Below are 17,833 nucleotides of genomic sequence, written 5' to 3'. Positions count from 1 at the left end.
CACCTTAAAAGTTTAATTATATTTTATTGATCAAACAAACTGAAACATATCATAAGAAGAGTACTGCCCTATCTGAGAAGAAGAAGAAAAATACGATCTTTGCAGATAGGCTTTCAAAGAATCAAAAAGTTACTTTAATAATTTATACTTTAAGAGGACTGACAGGACTGAGATCAAAGATAAAAAAAATTATTTGTAAAACATTAGGTCTGACTCTGATTATTGAGCTGATAAATTATTGAATGCCTGTATAAAACATCTTTATGTTTACACTTAAAACAGGAAGACCTTGAAGAACTGGTTTGAAACAGTTAAAAAGCATGTATTTAGAGCATAAAATTGCCTTGTCCTTCAACAGAAACATTGGGAGAGTGCATAAATAATGTCTATTTGCCCTAGTCAGAGGTCAGCCAGACCTGCAGAAAGCACCTTCTGCTATAATCTTAAAACCAGGAGCAACTTCCTCTGTACGTCCAAGAGGAAACTGGAACCAGACTTCTTAGGTCCAGGCATCTTCTGCTGTTACTATCTGCCTTGCATACAAGATGGCAACAAATAACAGACATTCATCCCTCTTGAGTCTGGGGCATTATTTGTTCAAATATTTGACTCCTCATTCAACAGCATCAGATCTAGAATAGTGCATCAATGAGGCATCTGGTCCTATCTACCCCCCTGCCTCATCTCCACAGCCCAGTAAGTACTAGGCTGTACCTTGGACTACATCTACATTTGTAGGTTCAAGCCTCCTTCCTCTTTTGTCCCTTTTTGTGAACCACCACAGTTTCACATCCTTCCCATCAGGAAAAGCAGGGTATTGGAAAACTATCATTTGATTTCTGCAACCATCTAATCTACACAATTCTTTAATAAATTCCATTCCCCAATTTGAATAGTATATAATATGGTGATTTTGTAGTTCTGCTGTATATATAAGAAGTAAAACATTTGAAACATCTTCATCTCTAAAATTACACGTGATGTAATACAACATTCAGTCCCTGTTCAAGGGTTGCACTATACAGGAACTTTTGGAGACCGACAGCTCAGAAAAACGGGGGAAAAGGTCAGAGCAGTTCTAAAACCAGCCAAGCAGTACTTGTATGGCCTAAGACACACAAATTTGCCATCTCTACACAAGCAGGTAATGAAATCAACAGAAAACAACAGGTGCTTTGCTAATAGTATTACATTAATAATTCCAAACTGAGCAAAAGCATTTAACTATAAGGCTGGCTAAACACAAAGGGGAAACGACTCAAATGTACTAATGGCCCTTGGCATCCTGAGGAGCCATAAATGGCAATTACTGAACTTATTTGTCCAAACCTAATTGGGTGGGACTTCAGAGCAGGGTACATCTCCCACACAGCAGTGTTCTTGGCCTACAAATAATCCATCAACACTGCATTCATATTGCTACCACAGGAAAAAAATCCAACTTCAAATATTAAGGGTAGAGAATGGGGCACGGAACACAACAAAGGAAAAATCTGAGGAGGTTGTCTGGGTACCAGATACCCTGAGGTTATGTTGACTGGGCAGGGTGGGGAGCTACCAGAACTCCAGACAGACTTGAAGAATCAAAACTGAAAGAAAAGTTTGTTAAACAGCAACAAGAAATCACAGGCTCTGATTATGGGGATAAGAGATTCCTAGGGGTACAAGATAACCTAGTGATCCCAGGCAAAAGAACCAGTATGATAGTTTTAGCTGTAATTTTCCATTTTCAGTCCTTTAATAAGAGCTTCACTTTAAGCCTTACTTACTAAATACGTTAATAATTTAATAAAAGTTTACTTCTGCTGTTAAGCTTGTCTGCTGCTGGAAGACAGGATGAAGAAAGGAGAAACCAAAAAACGTTAGTCAGAACCTTCAGAAAAACATCCAACCCAAATGAAGTCGGTTGTGCCAGCACCTCTGAGGAACCTATAACCTAGAATATGTTTAGGGAAGCCATGGGCTAGGGAGTGTTTCCTGCCAAACTGTACAGAATCAGTGCCAAGTGCTTTGAGATTTGGTAAACAATTCCCTCTAGCAGGTACAAACCAGCACCCCTCTGTGCAGGGCAGATGGCCAAGATGCATTCCACAGCTCCAAAGCTGCCCTGAACTGGAATGGGAAAGATTTTGTAAACCAGTATCTGATACTGTTCAACACTATACTTCCAGTTCACCTTCATATGCAATAAATTCACTTTGTTAAAGAGAATGACTTTTTATCACCATGTAATTGTTATTTACAAAATAGCGGAAGAGACTACATTAATTACTTAATAAGCTTGATTGTTAAAGAACATTCCGCTCTCATAGGGTGAAAATTATCTCATGAGCTGGCTTCTGGATAAAAGTGGACAGTCTTCTTAAGACCTTGAGACTTACTGATGTAGTTTTTTTTCTATACTTCTTCAGAACTACCCACCTTGAGATGATCACCCAGGAAGCATTTTGGGAAATTAAGAAACTGGTAAAACATCAGTTACTTAAAAAAAATAAATTGATACATTACAAATGTACAGATTAAAATCCTCAAAGTACATAGACATTTTCAGTGCAAGACATATCAGAAAAAAAATAACCACCTGTACAATTGTAATGTTATCTAAAGGAATAAAATTCTGAATAAATGTTACACAAACTTTAATATTCTCTCATCCTCTCGCTCTCTCCGAAGTAAATGCCAAACAAATTATTTTATCAGTGATTCAGAGACTCTTAAGTTCTATGATGTGAAGGCACTGGTACAAAATCACTCATATAGCTTGTCTGAAGTATTATAATGTATCTAACTTATTGGGTAGAAACCATACTACAATAAATAGCTCTGTTTTTATATAATTGTATAAAATATTAAGAAAATCTATACTGGGCAACACAGTCCAGCACACTTTCTCTAACAGCAGTAGTGTGAGATGCTGCTAGATTGTTAAAAAAACAATGCAGAGTGATAGCTATATGAAAATAAAGAGCCTAGGACCATCCTAAATTACAGGATCCCATCTTTCTTTCTTGTATGGTCAGGATGGAATTTTTATCCCATTACTTTGTCAAGTAATTTTTTGAACCTGCAACATCCTGAAAATAAAAAGCACCACAGCTTAACTACCCATCTTGCATAAAACATCTTAGAAATAGTCTTTTTTGCTTGTTTTGACCTTTTACCTTCTAATTTCATTTGATATCCCTAATCCTTGCAAAGAAAACAAAACAAAACCCCAAATAGAAAAATAGCTCAATTCTAGGGAGCCACATTGGTATAATTATTTTAACATAAGAGAGTCAGAGAAATCCATGTAAAATCTATGTGTAACCAAACACAAAATGTCTGATCCTATTTTCTGTGCTGATTATTTCCGCACTCTTACGCAAATTGTTGGGATTTGGGACAGGACAAAAATTCATCAAGTAGAAGAATAATTTTTCAAGAATCCTACTTAACCCCACAATAAAAAAAATGAGTGTTCTTTGATGAAAGTCATGCAAGAATGACAAAATAAAGCCTTCATTCCTCTAAGAATTCCCAACCACATGGGTATGTCTTGAAACCCACATATAATTCATATTTTCTGGCAAAAAGAATGAACTAATTTGAGAAGTCTGGCCTAAAATATATATAACCAGACAATCCAGTTCCCCAAATTCTGTCTCTCTAAGCTACATAATTAAACAGCTGAAAGGTAGCTATTAATCATCCCTAAAGAGAATTTTTATTATCCTTAGTGGTTTGTCTCTAACAGAACCAAGTTAGTCACCCAACAACACCATGCACAGGTATGTGGAGTTTTGGCAAATGGAGTTGCAACAAATCATGGAAGCATGAACATGTAAGTACTGCATCTAGGAGAAGAGAGTACTTGGTATTCAGAGGACAAGGAAGCCTTACAGCTTGATCAGAGAGGACAGAAAGAAAGTAATCTCTGAAGGAAGATAAGCTGGGATTTTTTTCTGTAACTAAACGATATTGCCTGATTAATTTTTAGAAGAAATAAAATTTCAGTGTGTTAAAGAAATATGTTATCCTTAAATTTGTATGCTTAATTCCTTCTCTTTTCATAATTCCTCTAAGATACTTCTGAGCAATTTCATGTGTACAACCTAAGAAAAGAGAGGAAATGAAGTTATTTTTAAAATGGAGTCACTATGACCTCAGTAACTTGTGCGGCAGTGACAACAGTGTGAGGAAATTGTAAAGGACAAAGGAGGAGATGGGAACTAAAACATATGCAGGTCTCAACAAGTCAAATGAGAATATACAGATTACAAGGTTTGGTAATGGTTGGTTGGTTTGGTTGTTTGTTTGGTTTTTTTTTAATCACCTTTTTCTCAAAACATAAATACAAGATAATAAGTATGTCCAAAGACATTTGGGAACATACAAGAATAAACACAGAGTGACCGTAAAGAACTGCAAAATATGTCCACTCTTTCTATAAATAACAGTACATGCCTGAATGCACTTTGGTGTTTTGCACTCTGTACAGAGTCAAATCAAGAGGTTGTGGGAAGGACCAGATAAGAACTAATATGGCAAAGAGACCAACAGGAGTCCTTAAGAAAACAATAGACATGTTGTTATGTAGTTATTTATCCCCTACCTGGCTAGAAGAATGTGTTTATTGAACTAAGGCCCAGATCAAAAGATATTAAACCATTACAGGATCTCAAGCTTATTTACAAAAAGTATAAGATTATGAGAGTATGTCAGGTGAGATAGTGATGGAAAAGAACTGTTCTAAAAATGGAAGCGATGACAAACACATACAGAGGCACAGATGTCAGCATCTTGTAATACAGTCCTCACAGTGACAGAACACACTCTCAATCAAAGCCACACAACGATAAAAAGAAATACCAAGTAAAAGAATTTGCCTATATGCATCTGTTCTTTCAAAGCAACTTGTGGAAACAACGCAAACATTTGTGCGATTTTTTTTTCCTGGAGAAATCATCTCTTTGGCACTAAAAAAGTCTTGTTAGTGACAAAAAGTCTTGATAGTTACATGTCTGAACAGGTACCAGAGTTATCCACTTTGAGACTGACGCCAGGCAGACAAGCTCACCTTAAGAAGGCAGGAAGGGCATGTCAGCTGGAAAGGATATGCACAAAGAACACAGAAACTTGTAAAGGATACCAGAAAGATAGACCAAAGACCATAACCTGAATTTCAAAATGTCAGTGCCTCCATCTGTGTATGTTCATGATTAGAGGTCAAGATCAGGACACCATACCACTTTCATTAATATCAAATCTGTGCATCACCAAGATCCTCTACCACTACACTTTTTAGACAGATCCATCACAGTAATTTGATTTTGTCAAAATAGCTGTAGTTTATGATAGCTGGTATTAAAGTCACACTTCTACATTTCTGTGCAAGAATAGATGATAGTACCTCATCTGACACAACATACAGTGTTTCTTGAAAAGAAATACCTTTTAATTATGAGTAGAATGTCTTTGTACCGGCTCAACACTTTGCAGCATTTTGCTCTAAGAAATTTTACTTAATACCAGACACTGCAAAACTGATTAAACCACAAACTAACATTCTCCATATTATAAGCACTGAAAAAACCCCATCAAGTTGCCTATGATTTATAGTAGATTCTAGACTTTGTATGCCACAGACTCAGCAACATGAAGAAAGCTAACAAATGCAATTCAAACTCATGGGAGAAGGAAAGACTAAAGAGAATTTACGAGGTTTTTAAGGAATTAAAAAATTAAAACATTATAACCTTAGTATGAGCAGCAGGATTGCCAAATAAACATAATGATCAATAATTTCAACATATTTTAGAAAGTATTACCTTTTACTTTTTTCCCCTTAAATGATCCTTGAAGATGCTGCTCACTGATCAATGACTTCCTCCTCCACAAAGATGTTCCAGCATGTGTTGACAGTTGAGGACATTAGTACCACCTCTAGAGCATGGAGTTTGCCTACAGGGATAACGTAAGTCAGCTTTATTGCAATATTGAATGGTTCTCTAAGGTTTTCTTTTTATTGTTCTTATTTTACATCCAATATTTATTACCAGAAATTTCTTTATGAGATGGACTTCATAAATGAATCTGGTAGAGAATGCATCTCCACAGAATGATGATCTTAATTTTGCCCTCTTCTGCAGAGACCAGGAAATTTAAGTCATTCAGTTCCCAGATACAAACTTATTCTGAAGCTGGGCAACACATTCTGGTAGGCCCTAAAGGCCAGAACTACAAGAGTATTTCAGAAATAGCAGGACTGTTTAAAGAAAGCTCTTAAACTACATTCATAAAACAGAAGCAAGGTATAGTGTGAAAACAAAACCTGAATTCTCCAAATATTTCTGTGAGCAAGTAGCATGGTCGTGCTCCTTGTTCAATTGGAGGACAACCTTTGAAAATAACTCCTGAAGAAACAGCTTCATTTTCTCCATGAACATAGTTTGAACCCATCTACATTCATTTTAAGTCATTACTGTTTGATGAAACATCAGTTCTGGCACTTAAAGGTGAAACTGCTAAAAGCTAACTCAGATTCTGTAGTGCTGCAGAACCAGTAAGATTAATAAAAAGAAAACCTTAGAAATACACAAAAAATATTGAACAGAACCTGCCCTACCTTTCACAGAAAGGCAGACTCCAAGCTCTCAGGTGGTACTGAAGTTACCATTCCAACACATGTTGGGACATCTTGTAAAACAGGAAGTCTAATCATGGACCTATTAAAGAAAGAACAACAATACAGTTTAACTTTCTGCTGAAATACTTACTGGTTATGTTTATTTGGCAACACTGCTGCTTATACTAGGATGGGAAGGTATTCCCACCTTTTTAAAGGGAAATAATGGATGCAAATAATATATAATTAGTCTTAGAATACTGTAACATTACCAATGGATTAAGTTGGAATAGAAAAACAGATTCTCTGTTGAACATGTACAATAAACTTCAAACTCAACATAAGAAACTGACTTATTACAACTATGGACATTGGCAATAAGACTGGGAACAGTGCACACCTAATCAAAATAAAATTTCTATAAAATTGCTTGGTTTACACTAATAAAAAAAACCCCTAACTCTGAACTAGGTTACAGCACTATTTGAGATATCAGAATGTAAGTACATCTCCACACTTGCCACATCCCTGCAGGTGACATACTGAAGTTTATAGGAATAAGAGAAAAGCCAACATATTTGGTATGCACAATTACTTGCAATTTGGATCATGCAATACCTAACGTGACGTTTTTTTCTGAAAAAAGCAACTTAAGAGTCACAGAATACAGCACTGTAGGTACAGTTCCAGTGGACTAAGCATGTCCTTAGGAGATCTTCAAAATTATGTCCTTAAGAACAAGTACATGTTACAACTATCTCTAAACACAATCAAGAGTTATGTCCACAGGTATTTAAGGAGGCCATCCTGACACAAAGGTGCTGGTGGGAAAACTGGTATTAAAAGAATATTTCAGTTTGAAGATAGATCAATTCCGGAATAAAAAGTTAAAAGTCAACAATAAAAAACAACTAAATCACATCAACAAAAAGTGCAGGGAAAACCAAAAATTATGTTCACAGGCAATCTGATAGCTTAGAATTTCAGAACCCAGAACAACTGTAATTGAAGCAGCTATAAAAACCCTCTAAAGTAAACCAACCAGAGAAATAAGTATACTTTTATGTTAGAACTGCTCTGTATATGAAAGAGCAATCATCAGTAATACAGTTTCATCTCATTCAAACATGAATACAACTGTTGACAAACAAACAGATGAAACGAGGATGACAGAATGTCTCTTATTAAGCTAGTAAGAAATGCTTTAAATAGAGGCTCTGTAATCTACTGGCCTGGTTCCACAAAAGATATCCCAATCAGTTTTCAGATGGTTTTGCAATATTAAATGCCCTTTAGAGTACTCAAATTATTTATTTAAAATATGTACATATGCATACAGCTGGGCTGCCACTCTGATGCCACACAGTTACTTCAATATACTCCAGAATACAGAAAGCACAGAGAAGGTATTTCCTTATGTTTATAACATTTTTAACATAACACTTACAGCAGACATGCAATTCAAGTGTGACAGAAAATCAAAGCAGAACAATGATCAATATTTTATCAGACAGAATTAAAAAACACATTACATGTAAAGTAACAAAAAGCTAAATCTATAATTATGTTGAGCCTAACCCTACAACTGTTACACTGACAGGCAATGGCTTAAATCTATCAAGCCAAAACATTTGGAAGCTAAGGAAGACTGCGAACCTTTTAAATACTGGACTAGGACAATTCAGATTCATTAGCCCATTTTCAAGCTTCATAATAATTGGCCCGCATCACTATTTGTGTTCTAGCTTAAAAAAAATCTATTTGGATGAAGCAAGAGAATCCAGTACTAATTTTTTGATAGGAAATGCTGCAGGTATATGCCATGTTGTCAGTGTAATTTAGTTTTTCCAAAGGAAATAACAATGCTAGATAACAGACATAAATACAGTATTTCACAAAATCATGCTATAGAAAATTTGATTTCCTAATGCAGATTAGGAAATAAAATTTCTTCTTAATTAATGCAAAATAAAAATATTACCTATGAATCTCCAATACATGTTAACCACCCACATTTAAGTGAAATTACTTTAAGAAATAGAAGATGTAAAGTTAAAATGTATTCAAGATGGCCAAACATTTTTTATGTTACATTGGTAATAATTCTATTCAGACAGTGGTCTGTAACAATAAAAAATGAAGCAGAAAAACTGGGAGAAGAACACTGAAAGCAAAGAGAGAAAGAAACAATCTAAGCCGGAGAATGCAATATGCCAGATTTTTGTTTCATTATTATTGCATTAAGACAGTTAATTATAGTTCAGATTCTCCACAAGTTGTGACATTTTAGGGATAGCCAAATAAAAGCAAAATAGCATCATCTGATCATAGAAGAAAACTATTAGAATTAAAACAAAATTAACAAGCTACCACAGATTATAAATTTGTGAGGATATAATGCTCTGTTGACCAGAAAATGTATATAGAGCAAAGTTTTATGGAACTGCCAGTGGAGGCTCTAGAGACCACCAACTCTCAGTCAAAAGACTTCTCAGGAAATTACACAACATATTCATTCCCTTTTCCATGGATTTGCTTATCGGGCAATATATAAGAAGTCACCTTTTATCCCAATCTTCACTACATCCTGCCAGTTCTCACCAATTTTAAAGATATACTGCAGCCTAATTCTTATCAGTTCTCAGAAACCATGCTGCAGCAAAGTAATTCCTGAGTCACGGAGTTTCTGTTTTCACAGGATGAATACAAACCAGAGAAAACTCATGCTTAAAACAACCTGCCAACTCATACTGGTTTATTCATTAAAGTGTTGCCCCTTTTGGTAAATGGTGTAAACTCAGAATGTCAAAAACTATCTTCTAAAACCTAACTAACGCAGCTTTTTTTACCCACCCAGAAATATCTTATGAATGAGTAACACTGAAACAATCACATATTAAGGTTATTTTTCTTGTTTCTTCCCCATAAAACCACATGAAAAAGCTAGGCTTTTTCAGCATTATTAATTTCTTAGGGTCTCGTTGGTTTATCTGATCCTTTAAAAAAATACTACCTGTTTTACTAATAAAGTTTAGGACCTAGAAAGTTTTAAGCGTTTGTATGCACATCAGCATGCACATACATGAAGAACATGGACCTCTGCCTCTCAGCTTCCCAAAAAAGAGAAACATAAGCCCTACAAGTCTTTGCATATGATTCATTGTGCCCTGCTGTCATGTAGGAAGATCAGGATTAGAAGTTTTACAAACCTGAATTGAATAGCAAAAGAAAAACATTATCTGCTAAGAAATTTCCACTCTTGATTTTTTCCTAAAAGAAGAAGTGGAAACGTTCTGAGCCCTGTCTTCCTACATGAACAAATGTCAGTGGTTACCAGCCAAAGATGACTAGATACAAAACTGGATAAGGAAGCGTGTGGGAAGTGAGTTAATATCTCTGCACGAATTATCTTTCAGTTACTTCTTCCATTTAAAAGGATCAATAATAATATGAGTCATTTAGATTTAAAATAAACTTTGGATGATACCACTGCCAAGTTATAGCAGAGATAAGAACATACAATATATTAAGAAATCTCTTTCACTATAACTTTAAGGCATTTGGCTGCTGGTTACTGCCAAAGATTGAATAGCATCTGCTCTCACTTTAGCAGTTTATATTCTGACTCTGGTGAATGGAAGCACAATCTCTGAAACAGCCTTTGGGGAACACTACTGAGTTGCTCGACAGAGTTCTTGCTCAGAAAAGAGAAGGAGATTAATATTAGAGAAAACTTGAAAGATCTAGTTTCTGAGAAAAGAGAGAAGAGCTGTTTCCTAATACTGTACATACCACAAACCTCTCTTTTACTAAAACATTAAAAACATGCCCTAAAACTAAAGCAATCATTAAATATTAATAGACTTGAAGGTAGGAAATAAGGTTCGTTTAAGTCATATTCAGGTAAGAAGAAACAATGTATTTTATCTCATTTGTCAACAGGCATAATGAAAACAGAAGAATGAGGACTCATATAGCATACTTCTTTTTTCCCTAACATGCTTGAGAAGGTCACAGCCTCCTTTGCTTAGTCCTGGTGTGTCAAGGCATGGCAACATATGGCAAGTCTGAGCTTTGTCATGACCTTACAATGTCCTTATTTTAAGTGCCCAGTAGCACAAACTACTAAATTTGTGTGTGGTCCTATGCAATCAACAAATCTGACCACACACAGTGAAAACCAAGCTTCTAAAACTTCAAAATCAGCTGACGGAATTTTCGCCTCAAGAGCCATAGATCCCAGATAGTAGCCACTAGTGAACCCCACAGCCACTTTCAAAACTATAAAAGTCTTTATGTAAAGCCAAATGAAGCTCTAAAAGTGGCTGCAGGAGATAACTAGGAGTGGCCACTCTTTTGGATTCACTGCTTTTGAGAAGTAAATCCCTGCAGCTGCTTTTAAAAGCTTTGGAAGTTCTATTTCAATTATCAAAGCCAATAAAGCTTCAAAAACAGCCATAGGGATTTGTTCCTCCAAGAAGCAAACCCCAAAAGGCAGTGATGAATAGTATGATGGGTTCTGTGGCTCTTGAAGTATGTACAGATTCCTGTAAGTCCTACACTTGTAATTACAGCTCCATCTTGTGCAGCAATTGTTACACTCAAGACAGTTCATTAAGGCTTGTATGGCAAATTCATTACTGATTTCCCATTATTTTAAAAAGTTTTCTGTCTGTTTTCCCATTGCTTTCTTACACCTGCACATTACTGTGTAAGCACTCCTCATGACAGCTTCTCAAATGAATTTCATTAAAACATTGCTGGCTTCCTATGACAGGTGGGGGCAAGCCATCTCACAAAATGTTGTACATATGTTTTCCCAGACTGCATCACATGTCATCATCGTGACATGGTAAGTAGAATATGCAAAATAAATTTCTCTGAATGAGAACTCAAAAGGTCACTAATTAAAATACAAGAGTGAAGCTTGACAATAAGTCAATGAAGAACTTTGTCTGCAAGTGCAATATGAAAATGCTTCCATTAATTTAATGAACATAAACACAAATAACATTTCAGAAGTCATCATGTGACTGTACTGATTTGTAACAAGATTTGTCTTATCTTTAAAATTACAAGAATTAAATCTCTAAGAATTTTACAAGTTATGTAAGCATAGCCCTAAAAGAAATATATGATTTATGTCATGATTTATTCTGAGCATACTTACTAACCTTAAAACATCACTGATTTTGAATAGTAAGTTTTTGTACTGAAGTTTTTAACTTCCATTCTCAAATGTCAGAATAAATAAATATACCTTTTTGCCAGGATAAATAAATACACCTGTCTGAAAAAAATTCGTAAGAAAATCACTATGAACTTAAATAGATGCAGGTGTTAAGAACCAAATAACTGGTTTGTATGGGGAAAGAAAATCTTGACAGATAGTTTCAACATTCTGTTAAATCTTATTCACAGGTGTCCTCTGTGACCTGTACTACTTACTTTACCTCTCTGTTTCAATCTCATGTGTAAAACATGAAGGAGGACTGTGAGAAATAATTAATGTTGGCAAAGAGCTTTGAGATCCTTGGATATAAAAAATATGGGGAAAGCATGAAGTATAAAAGCACCAGTATACTACTTTTTTTTCAATTTGAGATGACTAAGTTACTTTTATCACAAAAACCTTGAAAGTTTAGAAATGCAAAATATTATATAATAAAATGCTTACAAAACAATCTTAAGTGTCAAGCTTATTCTGTTACTCAGAATCACATAACTCCAAAGGAAACACTATTGAAAGAAAAGGACATGTTTCTCACCCATTTCAAGTATGCGTTTATGTAGAGGTATAGCAGCAAGAAAGGGTTCATCTTTACAGGACTGCATCTGGGTTCCAACCAAGTCAGAATTGGTAGCCATAATTCGGGCACTTTCTTCATTAAGATTAACGCCAGCCATTGAGGCAACATCATTGATGTCATCATCATCTCTATAATGAAAAAAAAAAGAACACACAAAACAAAAACAAACAACAAAACCCAAAGATAATTCTGCATGTAATATAATCATTTTTAATATTTACTGCTTCTCCAAAAGCAATCAGCATGCAAGGTGACAGGTGGCTGGCCAACATGAGGCATAACTACTAGGGTCTCCACTTGCATAGAATATATAGTCTAGATTCTGAAATAACAATGTTTTTCTGATCACATTAGAAAATTTTAGAAGCAGGACAATTTGCCTGTAACAGAAGGTGTGACAGAGGTGTTTTTTTTTTCATCTGAGAGTCAGTGATATCAATGAAACCAGGACAGTCTGGAAACTGAAAGCAACGATCACCACTAAACACAGAGCATTTGGCTCTTCTCTTTATGCTGAAAACAAGGAGTGAAATGATAAAACTAATACCTCACAGACATTAAAAACAAAAGCCTGAATTTGGAATCCTGCCTTGTTTCACATGTTCCTATTGAAATAGCCATAAAGGCACTTTCTGCAATAGTCAGGAAAGATGGTTTCACCATGATGGCTTCACAGGTTTGGGTACCAAGTATCATTTGAATCTGCTGTGATATTTTCTCTGACAACATACAAACACCAGCTGAACATATCAGCTAGTTTTAGAAAAATGAGCTGCAACTGAGAAGATGATAGCAGCACTTCCTATACCACTGTTTGCCCTGCAATACCCTTCCTAACAGCTCAAAGAAGTACTAAGAAATTTGAGTTTCCATACCTGTATCTTCCAAGCATCTTTTACCTCCTACCTCTCTGAGGTCTGATTCATAACTGTGGAAATAACCATCTGTTTTTAGCACATTCTTGTTTAGGAGCTATTACTGTCATGAACACTGAATTTCAGCATATTCTAGAAGCAATTACACAGCCTTTCAGAAAATATATATATACATATACACACATATGTGGGAAAGATCTGCATACATCCAAGTCCAGACTCCTACTACTGTATAAAGCAAACAAATAAAAGCTTAATATAAAAGTTGTTTTTTTTTTTTTTAATTATAGATATCATTCTATGCAACCTGGAATACCTTCTGTCATCTTGTAAAAAGTTCAAAGCCTGCAGTAAAAAACAAAAGCTACATTTAAGGTCTGAGAACAAAAAGAGAGAAATCTAGAAATCCATAATCTAGGTCCTTCCTGTCCTCATACCCTCCTTGATACCTGCACTCAAGCAGCCAATTCGGTGGAAGATTCTGTGGTTTTGTTTCTTTTTCTGGGAAGATGTTAAGAAGGGAATTTGTTTATATAGCCCTGGAGAAATGTACTGAATTCTTGAGGCAGAAAATGGAATATTTTACAATGATTGTCAGAAAACTGCTACACAAATGAGATTTTATTATTTTCCATGGGTGATAAGCACTTGATTTCTTCTCCTAGAATAAAATTCCTGAGAATAATCTCACAGAAGTGTTTTCCTGCCTTGATGGTTCTCATGTTGAGACTAAAGGATTTTCATTTTTACATTTCACATGGTATGCATGCATTACCCATGGGAGGGTCACAGGGGCCACCATAAAGACACTGGGATCCTATGCATTCATAGGTCATAGATGACCAAACTGATCTTGGGCCTTGCCCAACCAGTAAATTGCCCCCAAATATCACAGTTTATAAATGTACTTGGCCACATGACACAGAAAAACTAACAATGACTTAAATATTGAATGAGTTCCAAAGATTCTAACCAGAAAACAAACAAACAACAACAAAAAAACCAAACCAAAACAAGAAAACCCCACCAAACAACACTCCCCCATACACACACACAAAAAAACCCAACACAGCAACTAAAACTGAAAAAGAGGAAAAATTTAGATTTCAGTGTTAAAAACCTCAGCAACTGAAAAAGAATGAACACCAAGCAAAGTAATGTACCCAGGACTCCCAGGGCCCAAATCCCACAGGTTTGGAACCCACGGCAAAACCGAGTTAATATAAAGGCAGTTATCATAACACAAACTCAAACCTACCTAAAAATAGTGGAAGCTACTGGAAAACAGACTTGAGCCCAGAATATCAAAACAAAACTAAAACTGACCAAACCACAAATCATCCACCAGCTCGTACAGTTAGAAGTAAAAAAAGCCAAAACGGATTCCCAGTGGCTGCTCCGTGTGCTCCATGGGAGTGAAGGCAGCACTGCTGCTCTGGGGTCTGGGTACCACTGCTGCCAAGGAGACCTGAGCACAGGGCATCAAAAGCTCTTGGTAAAACACTATCTGAGCAGCACACTTGTACACTTTCCCTATATACAGCCCCCATGCTTCTGCTTAGCACTTCAGCTATTCCCATTTTTAATTAGAGGACATATCTGTGGCCACACTATAAATAGACAAATATTGTCTGAAATAAAAACTATTAATTTGGGCATAAACCAGGATTCCAATGAATTTTTCAAAATCAATGCAATGGCACTTACAAAGACCATCACTGTACCTCCTGGATAATTTCCTGCTTCTTACACTGGCAATCTAATACCTGTGAGTACATCAATGTTTTAACTTTTTGTAATGTTACATGGAACACAGATACAAAATCTTTTTAATCACAGATGAGACTGAAATTTTTTCAGTCAAATGTGAAAAACTCTATCAATATATCCTTTTTGACTTCGAGGAACTTCATCACAAAGAGGAGCTTGGGTTTGGACACTGAAATACATGCATATTAATATACAGAGAGGGCTGGCATTCTTGCCAAAACAGTTTCCTATAGAAGTCAACTTTTAAGTCCAGATGAGTTAGTTTTCAGAAGTCATTCTGTGGAACAAAGATGCCATCCAGTGGTTGTCTAGATTGATGATAATTATCTCTCCCTTTTCATTCCAGCACAGTATTTAAGAATTTCATGTTTCCTGGCAAAGATAACTATGGTCATACTAATATCATTTCAGTAGCTATTTCAATTCTTTACTGAATTAAATTCTGAATCTTATGGGACTCAGAATTATGGGACATTTAAATAACATTCCAACATCTACACTATTTTTAAGACAGCATGGGTGTCAAACTCTTCTGAATGCAAGCTACATCTTAAAGTAGTCTAAGAGTTCAATTCTTCTTCCTATATTCAACCTCTTGTAACACCTCTCCCTCCCCTCTTCATTAAACACACTTCCACAACTACAAAAAGAAAAAAACTCATCTGAAAATAAAGAAATTTCACAGACAGTTGTCTGTGAAAAATGCTTCAAAGATTTTTTTAAACTATGACAAAGCATAATAAAAATCTGGTAGCATTTTTTTTATAAACAAATATTAACTGCACTACTGCCTCCTGGCTTTCTCTCTCATTCACTTTGGAAGATTTGAATCAATTATGTCAAAATCTGCAACTCTGAGTTTTCCCCAAGTAAGCTACAAGAATACATACACTGAGACAATGTTATACTACTGATTCCACTTCTCAGAAGTGAAATTCCATGTTGTTAGTGCAAAGTCCCTTCACATATGCAAGACTAAGTAAGCCTACAAATTCAATGGGTCACAAGATTAAAGATCAACAACAATATGTTGGATATAATCAGTGATTTGAATTTACTGTAACAGCCACTACTGTATTACAATTTACATATGCCATTTTGAGATGAAATCTTTCAAGTTATCCATTTAATACCCACATTAGATTTCAATCTTTCCTTGAAGATGGACTGTATGGTACACTATTAGAAGTAATATCATGCATTTTGAGACACTTTACAATAATTGTGTTATTGAACTTTTATTCTAAAAAATTCTAAAAAAACCATATCCTTTTGGCTAGGCAAAAAAAAAAAAAGAAATATTTGAAAATAATCTTTTTATTGCCAGGCTGACTTTACTTTAAAACGTTGCCAGTTGGCAACATAAAATATGAATAGTAAGATAAGCTTCAAATGATGTCAGTCACTTCATAGAACTGACTCTGAAAGAAAACCCATCATATTGGATGTATAAAACCTGATACTGACAGACTTCAAGAGGTTATATACAACTTCAAGACACTGTTTCAGAGAAAAAAAAAAAAAAAAAAAAAGGCTGAAGGTTGCTATGAAAAGTCAGGAGTGTCTGGCTAGCTGGTACCCTATGGCAAACATATCCTCACCACACACATTAAGGGAATGGTTCTGCCCTCCTTTACTTCATCTACATGCAATGCTGCTGAGCCTTACTCAGTCCAGCTAGGAAGTGGTAGGATAACACAACAATAGTTCAAACATGCATCTCCCTTCTTGGAGCTATTCAGAACTGGACAAGTTCCTGATCTAAGGAAACCTGTTCTGAGTTAGAAGTTGGGTTAGTTGACTTCCTAAGGTCCCTTCCAACTGAAATTATTCTATCTGGGTATCAGGGGCAGATTACGAGAGCAGGAGCTCTGAGATTACCAAAGTAGATGATAATGTACACAGCAGTTGTAGCCAAATACAGATGATTGCAGTGGGTCTTCTGCTTCATCCTCTCTGAGCTACAGAAACCTCTAGCTGGACTGTAAATGGTACAAATGTAAGGCTGGGTCCCTACTGTACAGCCAACAAAATACTGTAACAACTGTAATTCAGACTTCTATCCTTAGGTATTAACATAGTTGAAAAGTCAACTAAACAGAGATGTCTGTATTTCTTTCTGAAAAATTAAGGAAGGATGAATTTTAATACCAAAATAGGTGACATACAGTTTGATGACAATAACTTTACACTGCAGAAGTCTTGGACTGAAAACTCTTAATCTCAGAACTGCTACTATAATATCCAATTAACTCATGTAGGCAGTCTTACAATTCATTAATAAACACTGACATTAAAAGCTACTCCTAATTTGTAAAAATCCTAATTGCTATGTCTTGTATGTAATTCCTTGCTCTATTTCCAACAGTCTAGAGTAGAAGAAACCAAAAATAACAGTTCACATTTCCATTTCTAGTGATCAACACTTTGCTCACAAGAGTGAAAAGCTCATCTAACTTATTTTAAAGAAAACAGAATATAAAATAATGAAACAAATATGCAGTAATAAAACACTAAGGGCAAAATAAATTTATACATAACACAACTATTTTTCAAAATTCTTGCTTTGCTTTAGATGCCAGTTTGCCTTCTGGCTAAAAACACATTCTTCACACACGCTGGGAATGTTGAGGAAAACTAGTCAGCATTCAGAGGATTAATACAGATTTCCAGCTCTGTGCCTCTAGGCTTAATAGTCAGACATCTATTTGTCCTCAGGAGAGGTTAGGGGTTGAAATGCAAATATGCAAACAACTGAATTCTTTGTTAAG

At 35.5% G+C, this 17,833-nt stretch overlaps 1 protein-coding gene across 2 annotated transcripts in view; it reads right to left on the bottom strand.

The window, feature by feature from the left end:
- LOC139802008 (transcription initiation factor TFIID subunit 4-like) overlaps nt 1-17,833 on the bottom strand; it is a 131,490-nt gene that overhangs the window by 78,721 nt on the left and 34,936 nt on the right. For both annotated transcript variants that reach the window (XM_071756733.1, XM_071756734.1), the window contains exon 10: nt 12,376-12,545. In XM_071756733.1, the coding sequence (XP_071612834.1) occupies nt 12,376-12,545 (170 nt within the window). The remainder of the gene's footprint in view (nt 1-12,375; nt 12,546-17,833) is intronic.

The sequence above is a fragment of the Heliangelus exortis genome, chromosome 13, assembly GCF_036169615.1.
Source record: "Heliangelus exortis chromosome 13, bHelExo1.hap1, whole genome shotgun sequence".
In the NCBI taxonomy this organism is placed as follows: Eukaryota; Metazoa; Chordata; class Aves; order Apodiformes; family Trochilidae; genus Heliangelus; species Heliangelus exortis.
Note: the sequence above shows the minus strand (reverse complement) of the source record. Positions and strands in the feature narration are given on the sequence as shown.